Source organism: Drosophila hydei, unplaced genomic scaffold (genome assembly GCF_003285905.1).
Source record: "Drosophila hydei strain 15085-1641.00,03,60 unplaced genomic scaffold, DhydRS2 tig00000001-arrow-pilon, whole genome shotgun sequence".
Classification (NCBI taxonomy): Eukaryota; Metazoa; Arthropoda; class Insecta; order Diptera; family Drosophilidae; genus Drosophila; species Drosophila hydei.
The window spans coordinates 14,049,094-14,062,840 of NW_022045643.1; the positions used below are offsets into that span (position 1 = coordinate 14,049,094).

The following is a 13,747-nucleotide window of genomic DNA, read 5'->3' on the forward strand; positions in this document are numbered from 1 at the left end:
GTGAAATGAGTAATTTGAACTGGTTGTTGGACTAGATAAAAGCTGACTAAAGTATTTTGCAGCAAGCTGACAACCCTTAACTCGTCGATGCTTTATAGCCAACAATCTGCGAAATACCGAAGGTTTTGCTTGCTTAAATCATGCCCTCTTAAAGTTTCCTTTTAGAAAAACAGAAGTTGTTGAAATTTTCCGCAATGATTTATATATTTCCATGATATTTCGCTCAATATAATTTTAATATGTTTTAATAAATTTGTTCTTGTTTGTTCAACGATTTAGCTCTTGATTTTGTTTTTGTTTATGGTTTTCACATTTGCTGATTTTCAATTGTCGCTGACAGACTACTTTAAAATGTACATATCATGTACTAATAATTTAAATATAATAATTAATATTACATAATAACATTTTGCCTTGTTGCTTGCTTGCATTTGCAGTTGCAGTTTGCAGCTTGTCAATTTTAACGCTAATGCTGCAGCTCTTAAAAAATAATTTAGAAAAATAGTAACAATTTTAAACCGAAACGATTTCTTGTATAAAAAATTGCAGTGCCATTTGGTTTTTAAATACACTTATATATTTTTTTTTTTTGCATATTTGGTTGTAAATAAAGACTTTGAAACGGCGCGATTTTGAGTGCTTTGTGTGAAATAAATATTTACAAAAGTTTCTTCCTCGTTATGCTTTTTAAATTACAAATTTCAAATTACAAAATACAAAATACAAATTATAAATTATAAATTACAAATTAAGTGGAATGTGGCCAGAGCTCACCAGAAATCTTATAAAACATTCCCAATCTTGAAGCATTTAGCTATAATTCATCTCATTTTGGTTTTCTCTTTAATCATATAAGCATTTACTTAAATTGAAATTTGTTGGCTTTACTTTAATAGAGTTTTTCGTACTTCTCTTAAGTTTGCGTTATCTCTTAGGGTCTTAAGTTGAAAAAGCGGACTTTGAGAATTTTGGCTTCTCATAATAAAAGTTCTTTGTGAATTTACAGTGTATGTGTCAGTGAGAGTTAGTGAGTGTGTGGGTGTGTGTGAGTGTGTGTGTGAGAGTGAGTGAGTTCGTATTCTTTTACTGATATGTTTCTAAGAGGCTAAATTTGCATTTGATTTATCTTTATCCAATTTGTCGCTCTCTGCAGGCATTATATTATTCTTGTAAGGTTCTTAAGACTCGTAAAATGACTTTTTATATGTCTGACAACCAATCGAACCTAACAAAAAAGATGTTGGACACATCGACACATCGAGGCCTTAAATATCCAGTTTCTCGTTACGTTAATAGCTTATTAAATGTAATTAAATTTATTTTATTTTTTTCTTTTATGTTTTTCATTCTTGAATTTTGTTTCGACAATGGCCAGTGGTTTATTATATGTTTACATTGTATCTGAATAATTGTTAAATATTTAATAAATGCTTGAATTTATTGGTTAAGCATAAAAGTTTGCTTGCATTAATACTTTCTCATTATTATTATTTGTATCTTTATATTTATTTATTCGACTGCTGACCTTGCGATTTGCCTACAGAATATTATCAAATGCGAATTCAATAAACTTTACCATCTTTCACACTCTGCAATCATATCATACCATTCTCAAATACCAATTAACAATATCAATACACACGATTTGGAATGTATCTTTTCTTTTCTATTCTTTGGTTTTCTTGGACACAACTTAGAAGCGGGGCTCACATGGAAACACACAATCATATGATACTTGAATAATTGACTAAATATTTTGATGGGGTTAATTGGGAAGTAGTTTTATATACCGCAATCCATAAAGGAAACTGAATAACTCTCAAACATCGCTCATATTTTATATTATATTGCTTATTCAACAAAGTAAAGGAGAAACAGAAAGAAAATCGCAGAAACCCCGTTTGCTCAATTCTAATTCTAAATACTTATATATGGAACTAAGAGACACGACTAAATACTTAGGTACGACTTATATGACATTACGAATATCTTTTGTAACTTTTGAAGTACTTGTTTAACTTTGAACTAACACACGGGACGCACACACATTTCCAATTAGCTGAGACGCACAAATATCACTATGCAATATCTCAACAGCAAAAACAATAAAAACCAAACGCAGAACCAACTAAGCTACTTTGTAAATAAGGAGGAGTTTTCAAATGTCATTTCATGTTTAACGTTCACAACAACAGCAAAACAAACTTATCAATCAATTACGTACATCTCATAGCTATACTACGTTAGCCGTCATAATTCTAGATGGGCGCAAAGCACAAATAAACAGACTATGTGAATCTCTTTCCTACGTTGCCAGCACAAAAGGGGTAAAAGGAATCGACTGGGAGATGCCACTTACACGGGGACACTCAATCAAGTCTTTGGATTAAGTGACCAGGTGACCAGAATATAAATATTTATGTGAACGGAACGGACAACAAACAATACTCTCACTTAGTGTATAGTTTTAGCTGTTAGTACAGTAAGGATAGTCACCAATTTGAACTGTTAATATGACACTTCTGGAGACGGACAGACAGATTGACGAACAGACGAAGATGAGTCGACTAGTGATCCTTATCTCGAATATATGTATCTGGCATGCATGTATAGAAACAGAACTATGATATATATGGAAATACATTCGCAAGCTCTTCTTAAGTTTCTAGTGAATTTGTAACAATCCCATGGTTTCAGCTGACGGGGGAAAACAAAGCAATAACAAGAAGCCTTACCCTTATCCCTACAACACACATACAATTCTATATAAACGAACATTTGACGTAACGATTTTAACTACTTTGTTTTTCGAATTCTCTATCAATTTATCTAGCATGGTGTATATGGGTCTGTAATGTTATCATATACATATACATATGTATATATATATATTTTTTTTTAACGGTTTAATGTCTTTTGTGGCGTGCTTTAAGAAAAAATAGGATCTTATTCAAGTTAGTTGTTAGATGTAAATATGCCACGAACTATAGTTGCGATGAATGTATAAATATTATTGTATATGTATATGTACGTGTATATATACATAAGCTATATACATATATATATATACATATATGTTGCATTTAAAATATGAAATATGCTCTCTGTTTTAGGTTTCTTTTATACTTTACTCGACGGTATATTTTAGGCTTTTCTGGTGATTTCGTCAATATATTATATAAGCTGTAAGCTGTAAATAAATGTTGCCTTTACAATAAATTAGTTTAGCTTAGGGTCTATTTACAATACATGTAAAATGTATTTTGGTTTAGTATCTTTTTGGTATGTTTGCTGTAGGCTTTAATTATTAGGGCTTTCTTTGTTAGTTAATAAGATAGTTAAGTATTTATTAAATTTTGTACGGCATGCGCGGCATCGCAACAATTTGCAGGTTTGTGGGTTTCTTATGCATTTTTGTTGAGTATTTTTGCAGTATTTTACGGTATTTAGCGTATTAACGGATTCTCATACATAGTTAAAGATTTAGTTTCAGCTTGAGTTTGTAAAAATATTCAATTTCAACGCCATTCATCTCTGCAATTCAAATTAGACTAGGATACTGTTCATTGCTTTTATATAATTCACATTCCATTTTCGCTAACTTTGCTATCACTTTGAGTTTTTTCTTTGTATTTTGGTTTTTGTGTTGGATTTTCCATAGGTTTTTGTTTTTGGTTTATATAATACAATAACTACTAAGCGCTTTTCGTGTGAGTGTTGACTAATTGCTACGTAGCCCCACCACTGCCTTCGCCTCCTTCACTCTTGGCCGGCGCATCTGCATTTTGTGGCTGCAGAAGCGCTCGCTGCTCATCGTTCGCCTCGCTTTCACCCTCGCCCTCTCCTTCCATATCCGCTTGCGGCTCTCCAACGCCTTCGACTTTCTCCTGCGGCACATCCTGCTCTTGTGGCTGCCTAGCGGGTGATATGAAAGTCGTCTCGGAATCTGTGGATTTTGGGCAGAGAACAGAGTGTTAATATTCGTATTGTACACGTGGATACTCAAAGCACAGGTGCTACAGTAAATGCTGTACAGAAAGCTGTGTGTGTTTTGTGTAAGTGTGTGTGTGACAGTGTGTGGGTGTGTGTGTGATAGAAGTTTTATCTGGAGGCCAAATGCTACAGCTTCACATGAATATCAATAAATTTAAGTACAATATTCGCATGTGTGTGCGTAGATTACGGAAGTGGTGCAGAGCTGCTTGAGAAGTGGTCTACGACTCGGTGGTACGATTAGGTGGGTGCTGAAATGTTTTATTAACTGCGAGAGGATCCGTTGCTGGGGCATCTTGTGAGAATTGTAGCTAATTAATTTGCTCGCCTTGCCTGCATTTATGTGAGGTCCTTCAGTGTTTGTATAACTGTGTCTGTGAGTGGGTTTAGTGTGGGTAGTTCGGGTTATTCAGAATGCAGCATCGAAGACGGTTACTATGGAGCGAGCGGCGCGTTGATGATAGAGCGAGAGAGAATAGAACAGAATTGTTGTTGTTTTTTCACAGGTATTCACAGCCAAATGTCTGGATTACTCAGCGATGTACTCAATGAGAGTGATTGCCAATTATAATGCGAACGTGAACCTACCCAGACTGCTGTCCCTCGTCTGACTCGAATCGTAGCGCCCATCGATGGAGCCCGGCGCAGCGGTCGACGAGCGTGCGAGCACGGGCTTGACTTGCCGCAGAGCCTGCTCTTCGGGATATCGGGGCGTTTGGAACTTAGTTGGCTTCGATTGCAACGTCGCTGGTCCTGACCGTTGGTGCATTAGGCTGCGATGCCTAAGGGGTGGTGGGGATATAGACTTAGCTAAAACTGAATGAGGTAATTTATTCGGTGAGTAATCGCTGCCAGATTCGCCCTGAAATTACAATGCAATGACGTGTGAGTTTACATAGTCAACTTGTAGAGTTTATAGGGTTCTCATTACCATGACGGTGCCATTATCGGACACGCCCGACCCTGACATATTGTCCGCCAATAGACGCTCACTCTCAGGATCGGACAGCACGCGTGAGATATCAGACTTGTTTTTCAATATCGACTTGGAGCGCCTGTGGTGCTCCAGGTTCGGCGACGCGTCAATCGAGTCTATCGATGAAGAATGCTTGCTCTCAAATTTGGCTAAAAGCAACAACAAATATGGGGTAAATCACTGAAGTCCCTTCGATGCCAATGCTCACCTTTGGCGCCCGCATTTTGTATGCCGAACAAACGCTGATTGATCAGTTTGGTGGCAGTGGCTAGGCTCTTGCCCGGCATGAATGCCGAACGCTTCTTCTTGCTGCCAGCAGCACCAGCGACGGAGCTGCCACTGGACGACGATGGACCAGAGACGCCTCCTCCGTCCAAGCGCACGTTATCATCATACAGCTTAGTGTCCTCAAAGCGTGCACGTGGCTTGCTGCTGGGTTGCGGGCTGGGCCGCATTGCCGTGAAGCTCTGCTGGAAACGCGTCTTGCGATGCTTTGGCACTGAGTTCTCGTTCAAGCTGACACGGCTGCCACGCTCCTGGACATCGAAGTTTTGGTAGACATCGTCCAGAGGACTGATGCCACCCGCGGCCAAGTTCCGCAGTGCCGTGTCGCCCGATGCGCTCTTCTTCACCTGGGCACGCATGGACAGACCGGAGGAGGAGATAGTGGGCGGCAGGCCCACAATGAAGCCCGTTGAGCTGCTGATGTGTGTGCCCCGGCAAGACTCCTTTTCCAGCGGATTTATGTACAGATTGTCCATATCAATGTCCAAGGCACAAGCCTCGTCATTGAAGTCGGCTGTGAGATCACCTTGCGAGAGGAATGGATGTGTCTGGCAACTGGCGTATGTGTCCGAGCTGTCCACGCTGGCCAAATCAGCATTGTTGTTGTTGTTGTTGTTGCTGTTGCTGCCGCTGGCCCCATAGTTGCCATTGCCAAACAGCAGCAAGCCATTGGCTACGCCACCAGCGCCCACAGTCGTCGTGTTGAAGTTGTTATTGTAGTTGTGATTGAAATTGCTGGCAATGGGCGCTCCATAGCGCTGCGTTCCATCCAGCGGCAAAGCAATGGTCGTGGACGTGGTCGTGCCATACGAAGACGACGTCGACGATGACTGTGAAATGATGGGTATCATGCTGGCGCTAGTATACACTGGCACTAGAGACTGTGGAGCAGCAACAGTCGCTAGCAAGCCGAACTGATTGGCCTGACGATTGGCTGCGGCTTGGCGCATCTCCTGGCAAATGGGCTTGTGGAAGTCGGAAGTTGGAAGCGAGATGACGCCCTCCGCATCAGTGTATTCCTTAAAGTCCTGCAAGGCAAAAAGGGAGCGGACATGCCATGATATAAAAATAATATTAGGTCAAGACCCGGCGGTCACGCCCAGTACCTCAGTTGCGGTGGTTAATAAGTAAAGAGAGGTGCACTTGAACATTGCTGAAAAGTTGTTGCTTTGTTGTTTCTGAAGAGTATTCAACATGCAACTAAGATGCATCAAGTTAAAGTCAAACGTGCAGCGTTGGATTTCGAATTTAGTTTGTATTAAATGTATTCAAAAAAAAAAACACTAAAGTGAAATAAAAATAAAAAAAAAAGACAGAAAACATCTCTTCTTACTTACCCGAACTTCATAAGCACAACTGAGCTCATCCAGCTCTCAAATATTCATAAGGAGAAATAATAATAGTTCTAAGTGAAACCAAAAATCGTATTGAATAGTTTACGAATCGAGCAATACAAACTGAATCAAAGTGCCAATTGAATATAGTGCTGGTTAAATATTTAAGTCAATTATCAATTGTATTTATTTATTGCAGTTTTGGTTTGGTTTTGGTTTTGTTTTTGATTTTGTTTTTGTTTTTGTTTTTTCGTTGCATAACAATATTTCAAATAATTAATTAAATCTGTTTTATATATAGTTCTTCCGTGTTTTCCATTTTGTAATAGTTTTGTTATTCTTTTGCTACTAACAAACGATGTTCTTTAATACTAGGTCTAATAATTATGTGCTTAGTGTGTAAAAAAAGAATTTGTTTAAAACTCATCTCATGGCCTTAAGCTTAACACTCAATAGATAATATATACCATATATGTATGTAGATAATAGGTAATAGATAATAGATAATAGATAATAGATAATAACACATGCTGCTTTCGGGTTTCGTTTTCATTTGTGTGGTTGTGTGGGTGTGTGTGTGAGTCGAGTAAAAATAATTTAATTAAATTCTTAGAATTTGCTATGTCTTTCTTTAGCTTGCTCTTCACGCACATTTATAGTTTTAATAATATTCAATTGATTAAGTTTAAGCTTGTGTTTAAAATAAAAGCTAATTAACTTTTTGTTTCTTTGTTTTTTTTGTTTGTTTGTAATTTCAATATTGTGTTTCATTGTGGTTTTTTGCTTTTCGTTGAGTAAATTTTTAGTTGTATGTGTATGAGTGTCTGTGTATTCGTCGCTATGATTGACATCAATTTGTCAAGCTCTAAATTAATAGTTCTAAACGCTATTCGCACGCAAAGGAATACACTCGCCTTGACATCCTGGCAAACCCTTTAAGAAAAAGAAATGAAAAAAGAAACAAAGTCAACATAAAATGCCATATTTTACCACCGTGCTCTGTTTGCTGTACACACACAAAAAATCAATTTTAAAATAATAATATAGGAAAGAAAATATAAACACAATGCACGATCTGCACTGGGACACTGGAACAGTGGGAGACGGGGTGCAGGTGTAAACATTACCATACCACATTCAGAAATCGAATCAGAATCGATTCAATCACAGATAATAGATATCGATAGTGCCCTCCTCGATCATGCGCTTGAGTGCCAGATAATTTTTGGGCGAGGGCGGTGGCCGTGCCAGCCTCTTGATGCTATACTCCCTGTCGTGAAAGACACAAATGCGATCCTGCAATATTTACACAGTCCTCTTCAATTCAAATACAAAATTCCAACTGCGGATAGCTACTGGGATCAACAATACTCATTACACGATTACCAGTTTAATTGAAATGCCAAGTACGGGGCCTATGCCAAGCGCGATCTAATTTGATGTGAGCTCCAATCGTAGGTCTACTATTTTAAAACCTAACTTTTCGAGATTTTATTCAGATGATACAGCGTGTTATAAGTTAAGTTGTTAGTTAGAAATAAAAAGAACAGAACAGGTCATAGAACAGGTGCTAGTGCAGGTAAATTACTTGTAGGTGTCAGTTGAGAGTGCGAAAAGCATGCGACATACACAAAAAGCAGAGGTTCAGATTTAGTTAGTGGTAGTGCAAGAGTTATTAGAATTCAGCTGTGATTAGGTGTTCTGGAGTAGATAAATCGATTGTCTGGCTTGTCGATTTTACCTTGGTTGTGCAGAAGCAGCATTCGAATTCCACTGGCACATCCTGCTCCAGATTGTCCATTCGCTGGTTTTGCAGGTTCTCGAGCGCCACCTGGCGGCGCAGCTCGGCAACTTCCTATAAATAGGGTTTAGGGTTTTGGCAAAATGTAAATGCATAAATCGAAATACAACAAAATTGAATAATGCTCACACAGCATGCAGCATACAGATAAAATTCTAATAACAGAGTTAAACATTTATTGTATATACATTAATTTATGATCTTAAGGTTTAATTGAACAAAACTCTCATGCGCATGCCCGGCAAATCGCTGAGAAACGAAACTTGAGCGTTTGCAGCGGTAATTGAACTTTCGTGGCACTTCGCTAAAGACCGTGAAATGATAGTTGAATGTTGAGCGTATATTGTTATGTCCAGGTAGCTGTGATATGAGTCTAGCTAGGGAAAATTGACAACTGACAGTCTGGTTTGAATCGGTTGTCAGAATTACATTTGAAAACTTTTCGTTCCTCAACAAGTTAAATGATCTGCTCTCAATGTGCTCTAAATGCGATTAAGCAATCTGCTTTGGATTGGTAATTTTCTTTGGGTACATCTGAATTGCATAAGATATCTACTTCTTCTTCTAGTCGCACTGATTATCGTCTTACGATCGGGCAAAACTCGTCAACATCCCAAGAAGTTTGGAAAACGTGAAGCAAGGCGCTTCAGCCGTGACTACGAATATATCGACTCCAGTGCAGATGACCAATTGAAACGCCTGAGCCAGTACAACAGTAAGAATGGCGATGCTGCGCAGGACGAGAGTGGGTATTCGCAGCGCAGCTAATGTGTCATTCATGCCATTCTCATTGCAATGCTCCACAGCGCTTCAGGATCGTCCCTCGTGCGCTACAGTGCCTCAGCCTAACCTGCAACCCGTCCGCGCTTCCCCTGTGACGCCCATTCCCACAACCTGCCTAACAGCCTATCCGACCACCCAAAATCCTAAAACCCATTGCAATATTTTGCAGCAGCTAAACCAGAATTTGGGCCAGCAGTACCAGCACCAGCAGCAGCACCAGTTCCAGCAGCAGCAGCATCAATATGCACCAAAGCAACAGTATACGCAGCCGCAACAACAATTTCCAGATCAACAACAGAAGCAGCAGCAGCTGCCGTACGACTTGGACGATTCTGAACTGCGGGGCAAGGAGTTGCGCAAGCTGGTGCAACATCTGTATGTGGCACAGGCGCGCGTCCAGCTGGAGGCAACTGAGATCCACAAGGCGCAAGCAGTGGCGAGATCGGCGCAGTCGCAGCTTGAAGATTCAGCCAATCATGTTCGCACCATTACGGCGACACTGCACAACGCACAGCAAGAGGTGGCTGCAGCAGCAATACGTGCTCAGATCGCGCAGCTGCAGTTGGCTGCCCATGATCAGTTGCTGTTTGCAGCTCGGCAGGATGTGGATGCGCTTTCCTCTCAAGTGGTTGGCCTGCAGGCGGCCGAGGGCATTGTGCAGCCTAAGCTAACGGTCGACTTGCATGCACTGCTCGATAAGCTGCGACAGCCGCTGCAAAGCTTCGATCGACCCACGCCGGTGCCCATGATTATCACCTTGCCTCCGTTTAACGAAGCTCCACTTGCCCCTGCACGGCAAAGGTTTCACACTGACCTAGGCATGGGCCTAGGGACTGGTACTAGCGCTGGCATTGGGTCTGATATTCGTGGAGACGGCAAAAGCCAGGACCTCATGATGATGAAGGTTGCTCAACGCATACCCTATGCGTAGTTGAGGCACACATCTAATTATGTCTATCTCCACATAGCTTTATATATTTTATATGATTATGCCAGTTTAGACACATTTCCTACAAGTACATATCTGTGTGTGTTTCTCTTCTGTTTGTGACTTTATGTTGGGTAGATGATGAATCGATTGAATGCGTATTAAAAGCAGCTGCAGCAAATACTTATAGATATAGAAGGCAAAAAAAAGGATTTTAGTATAGACACCTATGGAAATTATGTATAGAAAATTTGAGATAAAATTTAAAACTGATTAATTAGCTATATATACATATTCTGATTTGAATTATTTGAAATTTAGTACGTATACAAAAAATTGGCAAGCTTCTGTTTGTATATACATATTTACATGATTAATATATTGAATAGCTAAAAATACATATCCATTGCATTTATCTATATTCTATACCGCACGTATTCTACAAGTCTCTATTAGAGTATAGCTGCAAAAGACTGTTGAGTCAGCTTCTATGACTAAAGTTCTTCATTGATCACGCTCTGGCTATCAGCTAATTATTTGAATATGCATGTAGTATAAGCTAAAAGTTGAAAACAATACAGGATCAAAAACTTCATAGCTAAAAAATAAATAATAAAAATAGATAATTCTCTTAAGCAAACTAGCAGCTGAAATGCGTTCTTATGGAGCACTTGAAGACATTCTCAAAATGCAAATATTAAGAGCTCGAATTGTTTTTCTTTTGTTTTCTTATAGAAGTCCAAAAAAGAAAGAAACAAATAAAAATTTAGCAATATGTTCAGCCTCTGAAAGTCAATTTGGTGAAACTTATTATTTCTTTTTGATTTTGCATGTTTTTGGTAAAAAAATAGAATTGAAAATTCTATATAGATATTAAAGAGTAGCAGTGGCAAGTAGTATGCATTAGAGTAGAGTAGTTTGAGTTCTTTGTGTATACTTTGAATGTACCTCCTTACTGCGTCCCCGTAAAATCTAAAAGTTGAAATGTGTTGTTGTTGTTATCGAACTTATTTTCTTTTTATAAGTAGCTAGCTCTCGCATGTGGGTAAGCTGTTTAGTGGGTATTGTTTTTTGGTTTTTGTTGTGTGATCATGTGAGAGGGAAATCAGAAAAAATCGAACATGAAGCGGAACTTAACTCGACTAAAATGGGACCAAAATTCGTGTTTACCGATTCGATACAACTTAAGTGGAACTAAAGTTCATAAATGATGGGTGTGTCCACCCCTTGAAGTTGGCTTTGATGTATTGTTTTTTTGTTTTTTTTTTTTTTTTAATTTAATTGGGATTTCTTAAAAACCAAATGGCGATGGAAAATTATATGGTAAGTGTACTGTTTACAATAGTCGAAATATATTTTAGCTCCAGTTAACGGCTTCACATTTACTAATACATAGTTACGGTTTAAGAACTTTGAAAACATTAAGATATTTAAGATATACGAGCACTTGGCTTGGACTACACACTTAGTCGGTAGACAATACACCCCGTCCCGACACCCACACTTACCCCGGGCGTTATCATCATCTGTATGGGCAATCCCTTCTGGTTTGACGCTATGGTCATTGCATCCTCCGCTTGCGTTGAGGCAGCTGCTCCTTCCTCTTCTCCGTTCTCCTGGCCGGCACTGCTGGAGGTAGCGACAGCCGTCGCTGCACTCGAGGCCGCTACCATGGCCAAATTATTGGCAACCCCGCCAGCAGGCAGCTGTGCAGCTGGAGATAGCTTCTGTTGCTGCTGCTGGGATAGGAGTAGTGCTTGCTGCTCGCGCCTGTAGCTTTCCATGGCCATCATTGAGGTCTGCCTGGCATTTGGATTGTCGAAGCTGTAGGGCGGTACAGCATCCTGCTCAGAGCTGGAACCGCGGCGCTGCGTAAGAATGGCAATAAAATTAAATAAGCTCCGATCAATCAGGAAATATTGCTTTAATATCAGTTATGGGAAACTCGGTTCTTCTCCCAAATCTCATTCCCGTGACTTTGTTAGAGCTAAGAGCAAATTAGTATGTTATTGATGCTTGAATGTTTGTTCAAATGGTTGATTTAACCAATTGTTAGTTTTTAATACTTCGAAAGTTCATCTTGATTAAACCAAAAAGTAATCTGTGAAGAATATATTTTATACTTCTCAATCATTTAAAAATTTCACAGATTTCTTTTATTGTATATGTTTGTATTAAGGCTCTATTTAAAGTCAATTATAATTGACTAATTATATTGAATAAAATAGGAAAATTTTAATAATAGATATAATGATGTTTGTAAGTATAGAATAGCTCAAAAAGCTGAGCTTAATCTTTCAGACAATTTAGACCTTCTTTGATTAGAACTCATCAACGATTGAAATGAGGACTATATAAGGACTTCAGAAACAATGAAAAATGCTGTAAGTTCTTCTAGCTGAATCAAATAAACAGGTATTTTGTTAGGTTGAATATGAAATTAGAAATTCATTTTGTGAAAATTACCTTGTGGCATACAATTGATAAGAATTGATTACTAGGTGAAATTCAGGGTATTAGCTGGTTGGTCTCATGGGCGGAACTTACATGCATATTCGAGTTTCGCAGATGGGCCACGTGGTCGTAGTTCTTGTAGCAGCCAGCGCCTGTGGTAGCCGGATTGCGACCGCTGGTCGACTCGCCCTCTGTGCTATTGCCATCAACATCCGCTTGGGAGAGATTGTGTCCTGTGGGCGATCGGCGTAGCGCGTGGGTTAAACGGTGCCAATTTTTTAGCGATCTTGTGTGACTTTCGCGCTTTTCTGCATTGCGAGTGTGTGTGTGTGTGTACAGGTGTGAGTGTGTGTGTGGGTGTGGGTGTGGGTGTGGGTGTTTGTGGATATGTATTGTATATAAGTGGGTTTCAAGAGTGTGGAGTTATCGCGACACGTTAGTGTTGTATTTATTGTTTTGGTTGTTGTTGTTTTTTTTGGGTTTTATTGTGGTTGTGGTTGTTGTTATCGTTGGTAGCACGCGTAAAAAGCCATGAATGCATTTTGTAGCAATTTTCAATAGATATTATATTATATATTTTATATTGGAAATTCGCATTTGTTTAGCCGCATATTAGGAATTTTTATTTGTTTCATTTATGATTTGGGAGTTTCGTTTGTTTGTTTGTTTGTTGTTGTTGAGAGAGCGTAAATGAGACGAAATTTAAATTAAACGGATAAAAGGAATAAAAGAAAGAAATATGCAATTTATGAATGCTCGATTATTACGATTATGTTTGTATGCTATGGCTATTGGTTTATGCTATTGTTCTTCAAGCAACGACGACGACGACGTTGATTCTTTAATGACGACGATCAATAACTTTGACGATAACAAGTAGTAGTAGTAGTAGTAGTAGTTAGTAGTTAGTTACATTTAAAAAACAACATTGAACGGCCAACAACTGGGAGTACAGTACGAGGATAATACGAGTATGTAGGTAAGTCAAGGTGTACGAGTATATTAAGATATGTATATAACTAAATGTATATAAATACAATTTATTAGTATGTACTTTATGCGTGTATGCATGAGTGAGTGTGTATGTGGGTGAGTGTAGTTAAGAACAACATTTACTTGAATAGTGAGACTGGTAACAAGTAAAAGTGAGCTATAGAGTAGTTGGCACAATGAATATATAGCAGATAGATCTG

General features: G+C 38.9%; 2 protein-coding genes across 21 annotated transcripts in view; one reads left to right on the forward strand and one right to left on the reverse strand.

Moving 5' to 3' along the window:
• Nucleotides 1-3,082: 3,082 nt before the first annotated feature.
• The window catches only part of LOC111597452 (potassium voltage-gated channel protein Shab), a 58,450-nt gene continuing 47,785 nt past the window's right edge, over nt 3,083-13,747 (reverse strand). For 2 of the 18 annotated variants that reach the window (XM_030226071.1, XM_030226064.1), the window contains 8 exons: nt 12,648-12,787; nt 11,609-11,968; nt 11,049-11,072; nt 8,330-8,443; nt 5,178-6,282; nt 4,925-5,118; nt 4,582-4,855; nt 3,083-3,946 (listed from right to left, as the gene is read on the reverse strand). In XM_030226071.1, coding sequence (XP_030081931.1) covers nt 3,729-3,946; nt 4,582-4,855; nt 4,925-5,118; nt 5,178-6,282; nt 8,330-8,443; nt 11,049-11,072; nt 11,609-11,968; nt 12,648-12,787 — 2,429 coding nt within the window. In that variant the 3' untranslated portion in view covers nt 3,083-3,728. Of the gene's footprint in view, nt 3,947-4,081; nt 4,429-4,581; nt 4,856-4,924; nt 5,119-5,177; nt 6,283-7,139; nt 7,522-7,720; nt 7,885-8,329; nt 8,444-11,048; nt 11,073-11,608; nt 11,969-12,647; nt 12,863-13,747 lie in introns of those variants that run through there. The other 16 variants (XM_030226066.1, XM_023312181.2, XM_030226082.1 and 13 more) reach the window with 11 other exon arrangements.
• On the forward strand, nt 8,788-10,329 carry LOC111597455 (mediator of RNA polymerase II transcription subunit 15). 3 transcript variants are annotated; one of them, XM_023312202.2, is made up of 3 exons: nt 8,788-8,903; nt 8,958-9,134; nt 9,196-10,324. In XM_023312202.2, the coding sequence occupies exons 1-3, from the start codon at nt 8,876-8,878 to the stop codon at nt 10,101-10,103; spliced, it is 1,113 nt and encodes a 370-aa protein (XP_023167970.2). In that variant the 5' UTR covers nt 8,788-8,875; the 3' UTR covers nt 10,104-10,324. The 3 variants fall into 3 exon arrangements, with proteins under 3 accessions (XP_023167970.2, XP_023167971.2, XP_023167972.2); XM_023312203.2 differs by lacking the exon at nt 8,788-8,903 and having other exon boundaries at nt 9,027-9,138; nt 9,196-10,329; XM_023312204.2 differs by lacking the exon at nt 8,788-8,903 and having other exon boundaries at nt 9,027-9,134; nt 9,204-10,329.